We start from the raw sequence: 20,605 nt of genomic DNA, 5'->3' as shown, positions 1-20,605 counted from the left end.
CCACAGTACATCCGGGCTAATAGAGACATGGTTCCACCTCATTTCCTGGCCAAATAACAACCTGCTGCACCTGCCTCTGAGGAACGCTGAATAAATACAGTCTAATGACCGCCTATTGCTGGCTTGATGTGATCTGCCTCACATATTTTTAGAAGCAATTAAAGGCGGATATAAAACCTGACAGGGTGTGAGGTTACTGTGACTCGCCATCTCTGCTTTGCCCTGAAAGATAATGATCCGATCTAGAAGCACTTTATCATACCCAAATCCAAACCACAGCCCTGATAAGAGACGCTGTAAAATGGGTTACATCAGACCATGGGGTGGACATAAAATATTGATTCGTAAATAAATAAAATGTTTATTAAAAAATATTTCAAGTATCCTCCCTCTGTCTTCCCCTTACATAGACAAGACAAGATCATTCTTATCTGACATCCCAAAGCGATGAGATGTTTCCTGGACATCTCTGACAGAGAGATGGTGGAGAGAGTAGAGTGGCAGTGTGTGTTTAACGTGGAGATAGAAGATGCACATCCTGTTGTGCTTGATTTTGGAAGGATGGAGGAAGTCTCGGAGGGAAAGAAGGTAAGTATGAAAAGTGAGCGAGGGAAGGTCAAAAATGTCTGAAGCACCAGCACAAAAAAAAGCAGCCATGAAGTTGTTTAAGTAACAATGACCATGTTTAGATGCACAATTTCATTTAAAGGTCCAGTCTATAAAATGTAGCGGCATCTAGCGGTGAGGTTGGGAATTGCAGCCAATGACTCCACCCCTCCGCCACCCTTCCGAAGCACTACAGTGGCTATTATATTGCATTTCCTTCAATATATCCTCCAAAAAATACACATTGGACCTTTAATTAAGGTTTAAAGTTTACATGCTTAATAACTTTTGTAATATTCCTATATAGATAATAATCAGCCAATTTAAATAAACCGGGACAAGCAAATTAATTTCGTTCTATTCTCTTGTGTAAACACTGGAGATGCATACAACTGTCACGTTTTGGTCATTTTAAGCAAACAAAAACAAAGAAAGAACAGTAACACAGATGAAACACAAAAGTATCTTTTCCATTGTAATCCACCGTCCATCGTCTTGTGTCATATATTGAATAATAAACATATTTAGGTTATTTAGCTAGTAATGCAAGAGTGATTATGACAAATGAGTTGAGAGGCTAGGTCTAATTGGATGTTGAAATGGGGGGATTGGGAATCGAAAATCAATTCCAATTCTGGAATTGGAATCAAAAAGGTAAGATACTTCAGATCCTTAATATAAAATTAAAATGTATATATATTTATAAAGTATGTTTTGACTTAGGCCATAATTACCAAAAAAATACAGCTCACCTACACAATAAAATATAATAAAAACTATGATTTTTGAATTCCTATAAATATAGACATATATATTATTTATAAGCATGTTAAATTACCATACATGTTGATATCTAAATGTTTTACTTATTTTTTATAACTTTGGAGAAATAAGAATTTCAATAAGAATCAGAATCAATAATCAGAATGGGAATTCAAACGATAGCCAACCCTATACAAGGGGGAGAGTTGTTTAGGATGCAGGATAAGTGGGCGAGTTACTGAAGAGTTTCATACCCGCTGTAAAGTCACAGTGTACTGCTCCCAAACCGTCTCCTCCATTCCTGAGCTCTGCATAAAGAGAAAGAAACAACAATTAATCATCTGTCAGGAGTCACTGATGTCAGGAGGCTGTGGGTTTGTGTTTGCAACAAAAAGTGGACAGTACACAAACTCTTCAGATCGTGTCTAACGCAAATGTCCTGCTACTAGACACAAACACACTATTATAAAAGAATATTCTGGGTCAGATGCAAGTTCAGATCTGTCAAAACCCCCATTTTTTTCAATGCTTTTACAAAAACAAGACCTTCTTTTCTGCTTCTAAACATCAGGTTCTAGACCACATTTCTACAGATACATTTTTTTTTGCTGACTTATTTACATGTCAAAAATTACATCTGTATACAGCTTGCAAATATTAAATAACCCAGTATATTCCTTTAAATGAAATGATGAAAATGAACAATAGGTCAACCCCAGCCCGAGCCACATGGTCTCTTCTAGCAATTCCTGTGAATGGCCAGTAAACCCCCAGCTATTTGGCATGACCCAAAACTCCCCCAGCCCTCCACTTCTTCATAATGATGCTCTGACCGTGTTCAGAACAAAATCTTGCCATCTTTAACCACAATGAAGTGTTACGCACACATGTTACGCAAACATAAACTTGCCAGACAAACCCACACACTGCTCGAGGGTGTGTTCGTTCCAAAAAACACAGACGCACACATCAATATAGATGATTAACTGGAACGCTGGAAAGCAGTTATAGTACAACCCAACCTTGACTGAAGTACAAGTAGGACCCAAGGTTAACCCGACAAAACTTTGATGGTGGGTCACATCCATCTGCTTAAAACAACAGCATTTTCTTATTTAAAGGTAAAAAATTGCTGTTGTTTTGATCATGCGCCCTCTGGCGGCAATGTTTTACAAACTGCACCTTTAACTGTCAATAAATAAGATATCAGTTAAAAAAATGGTATCTTCATTGTCCCCCGCAAATCTTATTGGAACATTCTCTGCCTGCAGATATCTGCCCTCAGTCTGCTACAGGATTGCAATTACTGTGGACATGTACATTGGTTTGGCTGCTCAGATTCAGATAGTGTGCTATGCAGCAAACGAAACCGATCCACAGAGATAAACTAAATAAAGGGTCTGATGCTGATAGGTAAAGACATCTCTCTGCGTGTCCTCCTGTGCTGGTCTGTTTCTGTGGATGGGTAGTGGAGATATTGTTCATAGGACAGTGCAGAGAACAAGAGAGCGAGAGAGAGATAAAGATGCTGCATCATTTGAAGGCGATGCAGAATTTCTACAGCCTCCGCAAATCACTTCCTTGTTCTGAAAAGTGATGGGAACTTTTCATAGCTAATGGGAAACTGCACAGCTGTTTAATTTGACATATCAAGTATTTGTGACAAGGATTATAAAATTATAAAATGATTACACACAAAAATTGTACCTAAGACATCTATTTCTCTATCTTTTCCTATTCTATGAAATCCTCATAACAAGGTCAAGATTTTCTGAAAAGCTGAAAAGGTGTCAGCAATGTGATTTCCTTTCAACAGGCCTGTCAGCGTGAAACTGTCTACACCACAAACTCCCTGGAGAGTATGCCTGCTGGGAGATCACATAAACCTGCCCTGTAGATTGCGGGCCGCCATGTTAACATCTGAACACCCTGCCTACACTACATTATTCAACAGGTCAGACAAATGTCACACATGCTAAAGCCATGTATACTGTAGCTACTACTAGAACAACAACAACCCAGCCATTATAAAAACACCGGAGCATAAATGTACGATAAAAAAGGTAATGACGTTTGATGTTATTCCATACTAACATTACACATCATTTTAAAAATTCAATAAAAAGTAAAACTTGCCTACAAATATATTTATATATATTTTATGCTCAAGATTCTATATAAAAAAACCTAAAGAGATGCTTTTAAAACACAGAGTGCGCAAGTTCATGTAAACGCGTAAAAACTTTTTATCTTATCATGGAAAGGTCATTAAAAACGCTCAGCAGAGGTAGTTGTTTGCACATTATTCCGATTTTGCGTTGCATGTAAAAGACCTTTACCATTTTCTTTATGCGTCTCAAACAGATGTAACAGTAAAATAATGCACGAAAGTCCGCTCTCGAATCATGCAGTTGATGTAGAAACGGCAAAAAGAAAAACTACTTTTGCATATGCAGGTACTGTGGACATGAGAGATATATAAAAATAAAGCTTCTGACCGTTTTCCTGCTGCATTTTTAATTACTTAACCGACACGCGAGAAACCCGACAAGTCTCAAACTTCCGTGTAAACACGGTTTTCTGCATAGCTGGTTTACGATGCATGTAAACGCGCTAAATCAGGTCATTTTATACCCTGATTTTTGATAGATCTTCGTTTATTTTGTGCATGTTAATGCACTCATTGACATCTATTACATAGATACATAGTAGAACTAATCTAATATCACAATGCTTAAAATTACAAAAAAAGCAACATGAAAATTCACTATACAAACAGGACACAGTACAAAACAATGCCTACATTTACAATAGCAGTGGAAATATATAAAATCTTGTATTAAAAATAGCGGTGCAAAAAAAAGTTCTTCAGAGCGTTCCCACAAAATAATCATTTAAAAAAAACTGTTTACCTTTCTATAGTCTAAAGAACCTTTTTGCACTACAAAGAGCCTTTTGTGCACAAGAATGTTAAAGGTTCTTTACTGAACTATACAGCCGGAAAAAAAAATCTATGGCTTCGCACCTTTATTTGTTAAGAAAGCGTGCACATCGAAACTGTGACCTAGGAGACCAGAGTTCGAGTCCTAGCTTGGCATCCTTTACTGATCCTACTACCCTCTCTCATCAAAATCACTTCTTGTCTCTCTCCACTATCTAATTAATAAAAAAAGGCAAAAAGCCTCAAGAAAACAATTAGAAGAAAAAAGCGTGCACATCATTTTGCCGGTTGCACTTTATGCATCACACCTGAGGGATAGAGAAACCCAAACAGCTGTTGGCGTCTGCCTCTTACTGTAACGCCCACAGCAGACAGTCAGACTGTTTAAACAGTACAGCAGATGGTTCAGAGGCAGTGCGGCGGCTGCCAGCTAAAGCCACGCTATGCGACAGGAGCCGCTGAAGCACACACCTGCACCTGCATCACCTCCTCAATATTAAACACATGCATCAAGAGCTTGTTTGAGTTAAACAATCTATCAACTATTTAACGCTGCACGTCATAATTTGTTTGTGAAGTGTCATTTCAGCGAGATAAGTGGGATGTCAGCTGAACACCAGAACTTTTCCATGCACGAGCAAGCCACGGACTCAAACGTGGTCGAGGTACTCAGCTAACATACGAAAAGCCACACGTCACGTTACTCGCATCAAAACTTCACACACGGGCTCCAAACACGCCCACTACCACCGCACAAAGCAACTCCACGCAAATCAAGCCACGAGATCACTACAGAGAGGAGGGCAAAGACAATCTTCTCTAATGCGGGAGCTCAGGGAAAGGTTTATCCCAGGAGGATCAAGCCCTGGGAGCGTCTTTTTTTCCCATCCCCACCAGCAGTCTGAGCAGGCAAGACGCACGGCTGAGTGAGAAGAGGATGATAAAGCTGTTCCTCAGCTCCTCGGTCTCCCCCCGCACCTCGAATCGAGCCCGTCCGCGCTGCCTCCATCTCTGGGCTCTCCGCAGGCGTATGCAGCAACCAAAAGGAAGGCAGTTCACATTCATCTCTCCCCATGGCCACCCGACCTCCAATCTAATTAAGCTCTGAGGCGGAGAAGATTAGGAACCCGGTGAGAGCGAGAGAGTGCAAGAGAGAGAGAGAGAGTGAGAGAGACTATAAATAAGACTCACAAAGACGCGCCGAGTCCTGAACGACTGCACAGCGCGCGCCCACTTTCGGCACAGCACCGTTTTCATGTCTGCGCTCCCTCTCTTTCTCATTCTCTCTCGGTGCTTCGCCGAGCTCCTCTTCTTATGTAATCCTAATACACAACTGGCCTACATTCACAAACACAAACTTGCTTACTCACACCCACAGATCAATACTTATTTATGTGAGTATTTCCGTGAGTATATACTACATGTGCACACACACACATGCTCGGAGTTCCCAAGAGACTGCAGCGGTCGGCAGGCCAGCGGGGCTTACTTTAATATTTCAACATTGCGCACTGCTAAGGGAACTTTGCAACCATTTTTAAAGGGTTTGGCAGAATAGCACCCACTATCTGTATTAACATCTACAGTATGTACTGCAACTCTATAAGTGATATTAGCCATGCTTTCAGACAAACTATAGATAACAGTATTTATTAGCTTATGTCTACAGACTGTAGTAACAAAAGCATGACCTAGAAATATTGTTATAATATCAGCCATTATGTTATGACATAAATTTAGAGTAGGGATGTTAACAATTAATCAACGATACATTGATTATTATAATGCATTTAAACAAGCTTATTAATTGTTGAAATGCATTTAGTTATTATGTGTGCAAATGTTGGAAAAATATATGCATACTCTTCCTTACAGTAAAATACAATTTGTTCATTTGACAAATGGAACTGAGAGATTAATTACTTCCTCATTTATGACTGAATCACCCACCTATGGAGGCAGAGATGAGACGGACTAAATAAGGAAATAGCGGAAACGTCCCTTGATCTGATCTCATCTATTTCCCAGCATCCCAATAATGAGATCATGATAGTGATGTAGTGTTGATGTCACTCACGAGCACAGACGGCTAAAACAATCTACTACAGTCACGGCTGCCAACACTGTGTGTCATGTGAGCATCTACGTATGCTGGACAATCCAGGTAAGACAATAAAACATCATGGACCATGAACCAGACATAGAAGACCGTCTCTGTTAAAAGTGAAAAGAAGATTACAGGGTTTGTTTTACATACTAACACTCCCCATTTTAACCTTAAAGTCCTTATCCCATCCAGCAGGAAACGCATACTACATCTACCTTTGACCTGACCCATGAGACATTCAATACAACCCCTTAAAAGCACACACAGACACACGTTCGCTTCTTTCTTAAATGTATTCAGGCTGTAAGGCCTCCGCATTTTAAACATTAATAAGCATAGAAAAGTAAAAGCAAAAGAATACGTGTTAAAAACGAAACAATTAAGCTAATAAACAAAAATGTGACTAACATTTATTGTTGAGTTGAATTGTGTAAGTACAGTAAGTGTTCACATTCTCATATAAAACAGAACAGTGTTGGACATTCACAGATAAAATAAAGCACTAGCTGTCCCACATAACAACTGTTAATGACCAAACCGGGAATGAATGAAGATCTTTGTAATTAAACTACTTTGAGAGTGACACTGACGTAATGAAGAAATCATACAGGGCGCCTTTAAAAAAATAAATGTGTTATGTGTTCAACTCCCAGGAAAAATGCATAAAGATGAAAAAATAAAACCAGAATGCACTCTTTCACTTAGGATAAAGGGATTTGTCAATTGCATGAGTGCAAATGAGGTGCAAAGTGTAAATTTGTGCAGAAATTATCACACAAGGAAAGCCTTTACAGTTACATTATACAATAGACAACAAGATCATCTGATTAGTTATCAAAGTTCCTTATGATACTGAATATAATGGAAATGTATAAAAATCATTATAAAATCACAAATGTGCAAACTCTTGCAATAAGTGAATTATTTTAACAGGGCTTCCTCTTAAAAATAAAGGTGCTTCAAAAGCTTTTCAATGCCATAGAAGAACCTTTTTATCTAAATGGTTCCATAAAGAACCTTTAACATCGGAAAAAACGTTCTGTTTCACAAAAAGTTCCTAAGATAATGAAAAGTTAAGAAAGAGATGGTTCTTTAAAGAACCTTTGACTGAATGGTTCTTTGTGGAACAAAAACTGGTTCTTCCATGGCATCGCTGTGAAGAACCTTTACGCACCTTTATTTTTAAGAGTGTACTTCAAAAGTTATGTAAAGTATAGTATGTTTTTACATAAATATACGTTCTGCTCAAAAAATATTTTTAAATACTTCCAATTGATTTCACAAACTTAAGGAACACTCAGCTTTTTTTGGAAATAGGCTCATTCTCCAACTCCTCCTGTTTTGGAATCTATTCAGCCTATTTCCCAAAAAAGTGGAGTGGTCCTTTATTACCGGATATCACATTATTTAGCAAATTGTCAGCATACATGCATCATATCTACATACTACAAAATCCTCATCCCCAAAGACCTGCCAGCCAACCCAATGTAAGCCAAAGCAAAGGATGAGAAATCATTTCTTTTCAGCTATTTTAAATATAAATCACCTTTAACTAAAAAAAGATCTGTGGGCCACAAATGCCCTTCACAATCCCACAATGCAATTCAAACACAGTGACAGTACACACGTACACAGACGTCTCTGCTTATTCAGTGACTCTTAATAACCTGAGAGGTTCCACTGTGAATTCAAAGCATTTCAGCTGAGACTGTGCGCTGACTCTTTAACACATGATTAAGAGTCTCCTTGAATCTCACTGTCATTCTCCATATGTTCCTCCTGTAAAAAAACATTTCCCTCTTTTATGCCTGTGTTTCCTTAAACAATTAGAAATGTTCCATTTTAGCATCACAGTATAAAATAAATGGGCTAAAAAATACATACTAACAGTGTGATGAATGCATGTGATTAAATGTATTCATCTGAAGGCTAAAACCTGCCCGTTTATAAAATCACAAACCAATATTTACTTTCTTAGAGGCATACTGTGCACATTATTCAGAATAAGTCATCTTCCAACAACATTGAATAACAATGTGTTTTTCATGTTGCCAACCTTGCCAGACCTGTTCACTGAATTAGACCACCCCCTCAAAAATGACCTCCCAATCAGATTCTTCTTATCTGTTTAAAGAGTTTAAGACAGGCTAACTGTAATGTAACTGTGCTTTTGTTTAAAGAATCAAATATTCTAGCCAACAACTGATAATATCACTTTAAACAACATTGGGAGTTGGAATCTTTCGAAATGAGTCACTCAGCACTGAATGTAAAGTGTTCTTAGAAAGCAGCACATTAAGGCTAGGCCTATGCCCCTTCACCCTCCCGTCTTATTAAAAGTCGTCTCATACCACATTAAAATATTCAACGTACGATCTGTTCCCTGTAAAGTAAAAATCATTCATATTATGTCAGAAACTTCAGACTTGAAGTGTCAGCATTCTAACTTTAAGATCATCAGAATAAAACATAAATTATAGATAAAAAGATGGATTTGCACTTCCTAAAGAACATACAAATGCTTTCAGGGCACCAAAAGAATTATAAAGTTTACAGTGAGATGGAAGATGTTAGGTCTGTGCAGCATCAAAACCACATTGCTGTTGTCATGATGGTCAGTTCCTATTATTGTACAGTGTAATGGCAGCAGAAAAAAGTATATATGTATATACATAAATAATATATTATAATTTTTTTAACTGTACAATAGGTACTGACCATCATGATTACAGCAACGTGGCTTTTGATGCATTTAAGACAAGGAAGGTAGACAAGACCATTCATTCACAATTCAAGATGCAAATATAAAAAGTATTTCATTTTTAAGACTTTAAAAGTAACAAACAGCAAATTAGAAATGATCCAAAGAAAGTTTGAACTGTCCACACACTGAGCAGAGATTTAAAATAATGTTCAAACCTAAACCAGAATGCTCAAGGAATATCAAGACACTTCTGTTTTGCGAGCCCTCTGGTAATACTTTAGAAACACACTCCAGAAACACCAAATCCACAACGACACATCTATTAGACAGTGAATCAAGATCAAAGCCCAGAAAACAAGCACATTACCCAAGTCCACATCCACTCCCCGCGTCCTAAATCAGATGACCCTGTTCTGTTCCGACTCATTTCAAGTGCCGTTTCATCTTCAAAGAGAAACAAATTCTGCCGCCTCGGTGCGCAGCCTGCGTAGTTTCCACTGTTATAACCTACAGAGCTGAACGATGCCTAACCATTTACCATCCCATTATGAGATCTTCAACAGTAACAGTGTGGACAACATCTAATTGACAGCCGTAAAGAGGGTCAGCGTACACCCGTGACAGTATCCGCCGCTCTGTAGAAGGGAACGAGGCGGCTGACACATTTAATCTGCGGAGTGGGATGAATCTTTATTTGGAGGTGTGGATGAACCAGACTCAGCACTGAATCTCTGCAGACGGATTTCTTCATGGGAAGTGAAGGGTGGACATTAAAACATATGACAGACGAGCCAAATACATTTAAGTATTCTTCTTCTGCTAATAATACAACGTTACGCCATATCATTACGGAAGGGATGACACCTCAATTAGCCAAGTACATTTAAGCAATGTGATCTAAACGATACCATGGACAGGTTTCTGGCACTGGTTATTGAAATGCTAGACGTAGCATCTTAGAATAGCAATGCCACTACGGGTGATAATTGTCTACTATGCGGGCAGTGGTATGTTAAGGGAGAGAGAAGCAGTCTTTGACAAAAGAACAAGAATCTGAACAGTTATGGGGCGTCAAAGTGAGGTCTGGAAACTGGGCCGAATGCCTATCGCGAGTGTGCTGGTTATCTATGCTGGCTCTCCTCTCGATGTGCCCTACAAGTGCACTTGTACAACTCTGAAGGGCCAAAAGCAAGATGTCTAAATCATGGTCAAGTCTTGTTACTTTTATTCAGTCATAACTTAACAAAGGTCAAGTTTTGACAGAAAGCTGTAACAACATTGAGCGATCCAGTTTCCAGGAATTAAAGGGACGGTTCACCCCAAAATGAAAAATCTTACAGTTTTTACAAACCTTTACATTGTTTAAAAGCTGTATTACTTTTTTCCCCCTGGGGCACAATAGTATTTTAGTGGTTTTGTGTCCTTAGCATGGAACTCAATGGTGGCCGGTGTTGTTTGGTTACAAACATTCTACAAAATATCTTCTTTTGTGTTCTGCAGAAGAAAGTCATACAGGTTTAAAATAAGGGTGAGTAAGGCGTGTCCTATCCGATTAATCTTGCATTCTGGGAAATGACAGAACTCATACAAATGACCATTTTAATATTATTACTATAATTAAAAGCAAGCTCCTCTGACCAATCAGACATTGAATAAATAGCTCTGAACTTCAGCCTCATTGGCTGGGTCAACACCCAACAGGTGCAAAATTCAGGAGGACACAGGAGTGAAGAATTTTGTAAGAACAGAGATGCACAGAGGGCATGAAGCTGAAGAAGTGATGGTATTTTTAGGGCATTCCAGAAAAGGTCAGGACTACGATGAAGGCTGCTTGTGCCACAATCTGTGACCCTGCATGACTTTCCCATGACACCCTTGCATACCAAATGTGCAAAACCCATAAACATCAAAAGCATTCCGACACTGAAGTACATGTTGTAAGGAGTTATGAAGGTCACAGTGTTGCCTAAACGCAACACATGTGGGCTAAATGTACCCAATTTCTTTTGTCCAATGTAAAGCTTTCTCTTACAATTTCTAATGAGTATGTCTAGACAAATGCGGAACTTTGCATCTGTTCTTCTGCCGCAATGATTTTACACCAATGTAATGAGGATGACCAAATGTTTCCCATGATCTGAATTCACAACGTGAGATTGGAAAGTTCTGATTAACCATCATCACATGACCTTATTATGTTAGGTTTTACAGTAATGCATAATTTTGTTGAGGCTCATACTAAAATAGCTTGCAGCAGTGAGAAAGAGGTCATGTTTTTACCGTAAACAATAGCAGTGAAACAATAGTCGTCTAAAGAAACAATAAAAAGAGGATGTTGTGCATTGCCTCTTCATTAAAATAACTGATCATTAGGAAGTCACGCTTGACACAGACACAAACATCTATTCACACATACAACCTCCCAGGCATGTGTACAGCAGGGACTTATTTTACCCCGTTTCTATCTGACCTGACCCAACATTGCACAAGTACACTACCAGACATCTGGAGACACCCTTGTTACATGTCCTTCTGAAGTATGTAGAAAACAGAAAAGCAACAAAATATTGTTTCATCATTTAAAAACAATGTAAATGTAAAGGTGCATGCTGAAGAAGTTGTCATGTATGGCAAATTGGCATACATGAGAACATGAGTACAACTGGTGTTTCATTCAAAATTTGATCCAAATCAACTATTCAAAAAATAATAAAAATGTAAGATTACAATTTTAATTCTGTAAAGAAATTCATACTTAACACAAATGTATATGGTACTGAAAAGCTGATTCCAAGCTTTCAAACACAAGCCTTAAAAGGAGTGGTTCTGTCATCATTTACACGTCCTCTTTTCATTTCAAACCTGTATGACTTTCTATCTTCTGCAGAACACAAAAGAAGATATTTTGCAAAATGTTGGTCACAGAACAGCACAGCCCCCACATTTACTTCTATTGTAGCCAATGCTTGTGAATGTGGGGCTGTTAACAACATACTTCAAATTATCTTCTTTTTAGTTCTGCGGAAGAAAGTCATACAGGTTTGAAATGACAAGAGGACGTGTAAATGATGACAGAACTTTCATTATGAAGGTGAACTACTCCTTTAATGTTTACGAAAAAATAATTTAAACAAATTCACTATGAAAATTTAAAATAGTTTATTTTTAAAATATTAATCCTGTTGGATTAAATCAAATTTCCACGGATACAGTCGGTTAAAGTTACTGCATCACACCGATAGCGTTCAGTACATCCGGGTCAGTGCACTTCATGACATTTATCCATTTTAAATGGCATTGCTTGAGTCTGAGACAATTCACTGGAATTTAATCTTCGTATTAACAGCTAGTTCAGCACATTCTGATGTGCCAACACATCCAGCGCGGTCTAAAGAAACCTTACTTCAAAACAACAAAAACAGCATAGTTTGCCAAAATATTTACTGATTGTGGTTCTGTGTGTTTGGTAAACAAATGCATGCAGTTGTTGTATAGAAAGCTAAACATTACACAGATACAGTTGTTGTGAGATATTATCTAGTCAATCTTTACCTACATTTTTATTTAAAATTGTCTGCCTCAAGGTATTTGTAGACAGGAACATGTCAGCATACCAAAAGCAAAAAAAAATAACTGGGTATTAAACATCAATTTAGGGTGCCCATAGTTTACACGGTGTCAAAAAACCAAGTGTCAACTGTCAAGCCAAAAGCTCAAATATAAAAAAACACTACTTCAATGTGCACTTCAATCGGCTGTGATCCGATTACCCAGTGTGTACTTTCCGTCACGTATCAGGTGGACACCTATAGCGGTTACGGTAACGGCCCTGGAGAGAGGTTACCTGATGCAGAAACCTGACAGACATCCTGCGTAATGTTGCTTAAGTTGAGCAGATGAAAGAAGCTGTGCAAGTCATCTATCCACATTCCTTTGATTTGCTGATAATCATATTTAAAACAACAAGCAGACAAAGAAGCATAAAACGGTTGAATATTGTACCTGTATTCCTCCCACAATGCTTTGCATAGCAAAAAAAAACTGAGCTTCCCTAATGGACAAATAAGGGCACAGGGCTCTGCCCTCACTGCAGTGCCTGGGCCAATCAGGACAGTGCTCTCCACGACGAACTGAAAGGTAATACGATGAAAACAAGCACCTCGCACCAGACAACACAAACTTGCCGGTTCAGAAATAAGATGACCTAGTGTTCTGTGTTTCCATAGGGGCGTTCGTTCAAAGGACATCAAGATGTTTCCAAATGATCGCGCAAAGCCCCAGAGGGAATTTAAGAGCAGTCACTGAATACAAGAAACCTCACAACCAAAGTGTCTTATGTCAATAAGCTGCAGGCAGGTTAGCAGGAAGTATAGGTGGTGAAATTTATAGGTGCCATGCAATCTTTGTGGTATTTCAAACCTTGTGGTCTTATTCTGATAAAAGATAAAGCTGTTTTCTCTCAGCTGAAGTGCTGACAGATCAAAACATAAACATTGTATATTCCACAGACAGTGTTTTCGCCCGCACAAGATGGGCACACATTCTGTGAAAAGAGATAAAGTTGGCCCAAAAATTTTGAAAGAGACTAAAAAAACGAAATAACAGACAATAATTTGAACTTGACCAACCAAAGCCGAGTGAAAGCGTTATTCAACCAGGCTAAATAAATTGTTTTTAATGAGCACAAGTTCTGGCACCTATGGTCTCGGATGGTCTCAATATTATTTTATAACACAGGCATGGTACATTTCTAGTACTCAAACTCTCCTTGTATTATAAGGAGCTCTCCAGAATGAGAACTTCATTGTTCTAGAAAGCATTTATTGAGGAACAATGACTGGCTTTGACCAACTACGCTTCTGAGTGCTGGTGTAAACATCTCTTTTATTCGCCCTCCTCCCCACGCTCTCGTCCACTCCCCTCTAATGCCGTCTTTTCTGTGGTCTCATCTGTCACACACACTAATTGGTTAAATAATTAGATTTGTGCAAATGTTTGTAATTCCCAAAGCATTGTGTTTTTACAAAGACACACACAAAGCCTTCTGTTGGTAGATTATTTTAAGATCTATCAAAATAAGTTTAAATGCATAGAAGATAAATATAACAATGATTTAATTTAATTTACTACGAAAGACAGCCAGTTTAATAATTGTTCCTATTCATCTATTTACGGTTAAAGAACGGCCTAGTCTGGAAATAATTATAGCTAAAAATAGTTTAGATTTAGAAGAGTAATAGACTTATTTACGTTAATTTTTTTTTATTTGACCTAAAAGCTGAAATCAATAACGTTTGCCTCTACGTCGCCATGTCTGTTTGAAACAAAAATTGCAGATTAGGGTGCATGCACATCTTTATGTGGGTTAAAGTTTAATTAAGTCAGACTAGTGTATCTCACGGAATTGCCCAAGACAACAATTATTAAGTAAATAATTGCAGCTTTATGATTATAAAAAGTTTTCATAATCAAAATTGTTGGTTAAATTGTGCAATGAAAACACTGGCATGCACGGTTTAGTTTAGGAGCAAAGAATTAAAGCTTAGCACCTATTTCCCTCACCAAACATAACTACACTGTCACAGAATGCAAATACAGGACTAAAAAAATTCTTAGACTCCACATTAAAGGCTGTACAGTTTTATTTTTTCTAAAGCAATTTTGTTTCAATCAGTCTCCTCTTCACTAATCAAATCTGTCCTCTGGGGAAATCTAAGTAGTTTACAGCAATTTTGGTGCTGTGCAAACAAATGAACCCTCCAGCTAAAATAAGCAACTTTTCATTGCCGAGTAATTGCATAAACATGAAACAAAATGAATACAGCGTGCTTCAAATGGACACTACTTTAAATTCAATTAAACCTTAAATTAAAAACGCTGTGTGGATCACACCCCAAACCCTTAATGAGGAAAAACAAGGTTATGAACCTAAATTAAAGCAAACTCAACCCAGAATTCAACTACACGTTATGTGTATCCACAATGCATGACTCATGTGAAATATGATGGAAAAGAAGATAGATGCTCTTCCCAGAAATTTCTGTCATCAACTGGTAATTATGTTGAGAGTTGTAGGGTCAGAGGAATGTAATGAGTTTTTTCTGCAATCCTTATTCGTGTCCAGGCCCAGTGATCTTTAGGGGTGTGGTACGGTTCAAGAAGTAAAGCAAAGCACCAGAGGAAGCTAACTGTAAACTGTTCCCATCCTGTATGCTCCTAGATAAGACAAATCTTACTTCTTATGGGCAGAGAGGAAATAACAAGTTTGGGAACGTAATAGGATTTTGTCTAACAAGTCAATCTGAAAGAAAACTGTCTTAATTTTTTCCTTTAAACTCCCACAATATAAACTAATGAGATGACAGGAAGTCACAGTACATGAGAATAGATCTAAGATCATCTTAACATCACAACGTGAGTCCTGCTAAGATCAAATGATCAAACCGCTGCTATGAACTGGACCACTGGTGCAATGTTCATGTACAGGAAGAGAGAGGCAAAAGTTAAGATTATCCAGCAGAGAGGTTACAACCGTTATGTGATTTACAACAGTACTGACAAGCATTATCCTGCCACAAACGCTTCCTTATATTGGACCGAAAAACTATTTTTGGCTAAACTGTTGACAGTGAAGCACCATTGCTCCACCAAAAGATAAGCAATGTTGTTAAGTCGAGCTATTCGTGACGCACAAACAAACAATGATGATTTAATAGTGTTGTTGTGTTTTGGTAGAATCATCTTATGAAATCAACTTGGTGCTACATACATTTTTATCTCTTTCACCGCCATTGACAAGTTATCTGGTCAATTAAAAAAAACGCTTCCCCGCCAAAGACGAGATTTTACGGCAATCAGTGTTTGCACTGTTGTACAGCAGATGGCGCTATTGCACACCTTTGGGAAAAAGTACAGAATCCCAGAACATAGAATGCATTTGTTAAAGCGGTTTTTAATGATTGTTCTGAGTGCAATCTGGGCGGAATCTTTGACAAACAACGTAAATGATCCCAGCTGTTTAATCAAAATGAGGCATTTTTAAAGAAACTTACCCTCATATACAGAGAGATAAAAAACGAAAAAATGAAGATAGTAGGATACAGTTGCTTTAGTTTAAAAGCTGAGACTCTGTTCTTTCATTTGACATATTGTATGTCCATATATTCTTTACAGAAAATGTACTGTGAGCCATTAAAGTTGTGTGAAAATGTTAAAAAACGCTGGCGTAGGCTGGCAACTTTTTTTAAATAAGGCTGGCAGCGAATGAGTTAACGGATCCTTCTCCTAAAAAAAAACGTTCTCTCATAATTTATTCACCGTTCATAAGTCGTGCGACATACTTTCTTCTGTACAAAAAATATTTTGAGAACATCCAATAGGGCTTTTTATCTCTGTGTTCTCCAGAATATATTTATACAGAATTTTAGAACATATTAATTTCGACATAAATATATTCATGACATTTACATTTACATTTAGTCATTTGGCAGACGCTTTTATCCAAAGCGACTTACAGTGCACTTATTACAGGGACAATCCCCCTGGACAGCTTTCACCCTCCGAGTGTCAAAACACAAACTAACAGCTTGATTCATTTAATCCTTTGGAAGGGAATATTAAAGGCAGGTGGAACTGAGTATAACCAATACAGAAGCGGACTGTGCAGAAGGAATGTAAACCGAATGCCCTCGTGCCTGACACAAAGCGTGTGTAATAAACCAGTGCTGATAAGCAAGGACCCTAGTATAAATATGTACAGTAATGGAAGTAAACAATTATTTGATCCCCTGCTGATTTTTAAAGTTTGTCTGCTTAAAAAGAAATTAAGGGTCTATAATTTTTATGGTAGGTTTTGTTTTAACTGATAGAGACAGAATAAGGGGCTGCTAGATTACGACAAAAATCATAATCACGATTATTTTACACGGTTACTCATTACCTTTAAGAAAATATAGAAAACTGAAAAAACTTGTCTTTTAAACTGTGAATTCAACTGAAAATATATATATAAATGAAAAATAGCACAGCTGAACCACGTGGAAAGATGTGTGGTTTATATGCGGTTGGATAACATTTATAAATATATAATACAATAGGTTTCAAGCCCTTCGGGCTCGAACCCTAATAATCCAGTAGATTTATACCACAAGAAAAGAGAGGATCCATGCAAAATTGAACGCGGCACAATAATTGTTTTGCTTTCATTATTTTGTTTTTGTAAATGTTGAACGCCTAAGTTGACGATTACGATTAATTTTTAATTATTTGCACAGCCCTAGACAGAATATTAGAAAAAATATTATATAAAGGTTATAAATTGATTTGCATTTCAGTCAGTGAAATAAGTATTTGATCCCCGATCAAAACTAACTTTGTACTTGGTTGAGAAACCCTTGTTGGCAAGCACAGACATAAGAGATTTCTGATAGTTGGTCACCAGGTTTGCACATGTGTTAAGATACATTTTAGTCCACTCCTCTGTAAATTTTTAAGGTTTCTTGGCTGTCGCTCAGCGCATCGGAGTTTTAGCCTCCTTCACAGATTTTCTATAGGACTAGGGTCTAGAGACTGCCTAAGACATTTAAAGGTGTCATGAACTGGGCTTGTTTATTGATTTACACTGTTGTGTGAGGTCTACTTATGACGTTCGCTTGGTTTTTACATTCAAAAACATAAAAATCAATAAGCAATAGGCTATTTTCTACCCGGGTTTTGAGGCCGCCTTGACAAACTCTTCATTTCTTGGTAAGCAGGTAAATTTACAAAATCAGCAGGGATTCAAACAATTATTTTCCTCACTGTATACTTAACACTGTTTATAAATACATTTCCGACATTTTCAAAACGCTGAAAACACACTGATTGGATGTTATTTTTGTCCCCGCTTAGGACGTGTGTGTCTATTATAAAAAGGAACTTATGTCAGAATATGAATCTACAAATAGAGAATCCTAATTAATGATACGACTGGAGCGGAAACCAATGCCAAGCTGCCCCCAGGAGGGATTAAAACAACTGGCCGGAATTAAAAGCCTTCTAGTGGATTACCGCTGATTCAAGAGTCCCACATGTTTGGTTATGGGGGTCTAAAGAGCAAGCAGACCCTAGAGGCGCATGGGTGCTTTAATGGCAAAAAATAAAAACAATTCTAGAAGAAATTGTGAGATACTGCTAGAGTGAGAAAATTGATTCTGGGTGTGATTATAAGAGCTTGTCTCAACGTGAAATCAGAATTTTTCTCTTATCTCCTAAATAATGAGGTCTGGTAAACTCAAGCTTCTTTAGCTGATGGCCCTTAAAAACGCTATCTAGAAAGCCAGCTCATTGATGATCATATAGCACAGCCACCCATAGTTTGACATGTTCCTACAGAGAACACTGAGAAAAACTCTGGGAAAAGTTTCTATACCAGTAACAGGTTAATGTACATATTTTTACAAAGCTCAATATTAAAACCAAAAAGAATAATAATAATAGATGAAACGGATGTAATTTTAAAAAAAATAAATAGATTATTTTAATAAATGAATATAGATGCAAATGTTGCCTCCTTTATAAAATAGGTAAAATAAGTACATTCAAATAATTATTAACATTTAATATCACTACATAATTTCCATAATTCTAGTGTTGCAGTTCAACTAGATGTCAAAAAATGGAAAGTTAAAAAACAATAAACAAAGAAATTTTAAGCTATTTCTAAACAGAAAATCAATCACTTAAGTACACATCATAACTGATCATGTAGTTCCTGAAGCTCAATCGGTAGAGCAAATGTTATGGGTTCGAATCCCTGGTAACATGCATACATACTTATACTAAAATATATAAATTGAACTAACTATATAAAACAACAGAACCACAAACGTTACACCAAATGTATACAAAAGCAGGACTTCAAAAGATAAAACAACAGCTGTGACAATTCAATAATATATCCAGTATATCCTACAGTAAGTCCCTACTCGAGAACAAGGTTGAAAGTCCATGTCACTCAAAACTCCAGTCCTGAAACTCCAGTTTTGCATATTCCAGCCAAACATGTAAACACGCATGTAAAGTGAAACAACATCAATTCCCAGTTCTCGTTTTACAAAACCTCGTTCACCGTATGCGTCACTAACAGCGTCCAAATATAATTTATGTTCATTAAAAACACAAATGTTGTGAAAAAGGGTCAATTGGACGAGAGAGAGTTGGTAGAGTAGCGCCCAGCCGCCACCTTAGGAAAACTCAACAGGTGTCGAACTTCATGCTAAGTTGCGCATGTTGATCGGCGACTGACATCAAAGTGCCGCGGGAGCCACTCAAAACCATGTACTTTCTGATCGCTCTCGCGGTAGGTTGATGTCATAGGCAGATCCGTCTGCGCATAGCTGCAGAAGTCGAACACGTATCAGGTTGAAATATACGACGCAACATTCTATTAGCACAACTCAAACTCTGTTTGATAACCTTTGTTTATACCACTGTTTAAATAATAGCACGGTTAATCAAAAGTCCACATATATTTAAGTTTGTTATTTATTTCTCAAACGGTAAAAAAACTAACGTTACTTCAAAGCATCCAGTGGTTGAAACTGTAAATGACGTTCCGTCGGGATTACTTACAACATTCTCGCTTTTACTCGGGTTCACGACTCTTCCTCCGCCTTTCACGGGCATCCTGTTCTTTGTTTCAAACTATTTCAAGCGCGATTATTTCGGACTTCTAGTTTTCTTTAGCCTCTTTGATTCACCATGGTTTGTAGCGAGTGCTCCTTGTGAAATCGTTCCCTGTGAAGCGATCACCGCTCGAGTACGCGCACGCAGCGCCTGGGAAACATTTTTGCTGCGAGCGATTTCCAGCCCAAGCCAACCGACTTCACGACTGTACCAACTGCAAAACGGGGGTGACAGGTGCTGGCTTATACGTACGTAAGACGTGAATTATAGCAAAATAGATAAGTAAATATAATGTGTTAACATGCAATAATATGCAAGCTTTGGATTCGGTTTGCCTTAAATAATCTTTCAATCATTTGTTTTTTCCTCATCACCCTCCCCCGACATTCAAATGGATCCGTCCAGCGGGCAAACATTGATTTAACTGTTCCCAGAAAGTTACATGATAACTAAATAATGTTTACTGTCTGTCTAGTGAACCTAAAAAGTGCTTTTGTCACTAAGGGAGACTTTAGTCTAAGTTACACTCTCATACGTTAGTTAGTATTTGACCAGAAACTTGTTTTATTACAAAAACGAACACTTGAATGGGCATTTAAGAGTTAAGAGGCCGCCTGTTTCTGATATAATATTTATTTGTTACAGTGTATTTTAAGTCAAGGCAGAATTTGATGAGGTCGTCATACTAATTATAAAAATGAGAGACAAATCTGCAGAAAGCTGTCGATAAGAAACAATGAACAAAAGTAACCAAAATAATTCTGATGATTTATTCAAGAGAATAAAAATTAAAAAACAAATTAAAATTGATACAAATCTT

General features: G+C 37.6%; 1 protein-coding gene across 4 annotated transcripts in view; it reads right to left on the bottom strand.

The window, feature by feature from the left end:
- LOC130407018 (tight junction protein ZO-2) overlaps nt 1-19,974 on the bottom strand; it is a 43,100-nt gene extending 23,126 nt beyond the window's left edge. For 3 of the 4 annotated variants that reach the window (XR_008904552.1, XM_056729644.1, XM_056729645.1), the window contains exons 1-2: nt 19,732-19,974; nt 1,623-1,676 (exon numbers count right to left, since the gene is read on the bottom strand). Coding sequence is in view for 3 of the 4 variants with exons in the window: in XM_056729644.1 (XP_056585622.1) it covers nt 1,623-1,676; nt 19,732-19,785 (108 nt within the window). In the remaining variant the exon portion in view is untranslated. Of the gene's footprint in view, nt 1-1,622; nt 1,677-12,964; nt 13,071-19,731 lie in introns of those variants that run through there. The other variant, XM_056729646.1, reaches the window with a different exon arrangement.
- Between the last annotated feature and the right edge of the window lie 631 nt (nt 19,975-20,605).

The sequence above is a fragment of the Triplophysa dalaica genome, chromosome 18 (assembly GCF_015846415.1).
Source record: "Triplophysa dalaica isolate WHDGS20190420 chromosome 18, ASM1584641v1, whole genome shotgun sequence".
Lineage (NCBI taxonomy): Eukaryota > Metazoa > Chordata > Actinopteri > Cypriniformes > Nemacheilidae > Triplophysa > Triplophysa dalaica.
Note: the sequence above shows the minus strand (reverse complement) of the source record. Positions and strands in the feature narration are given on the sequence as shown.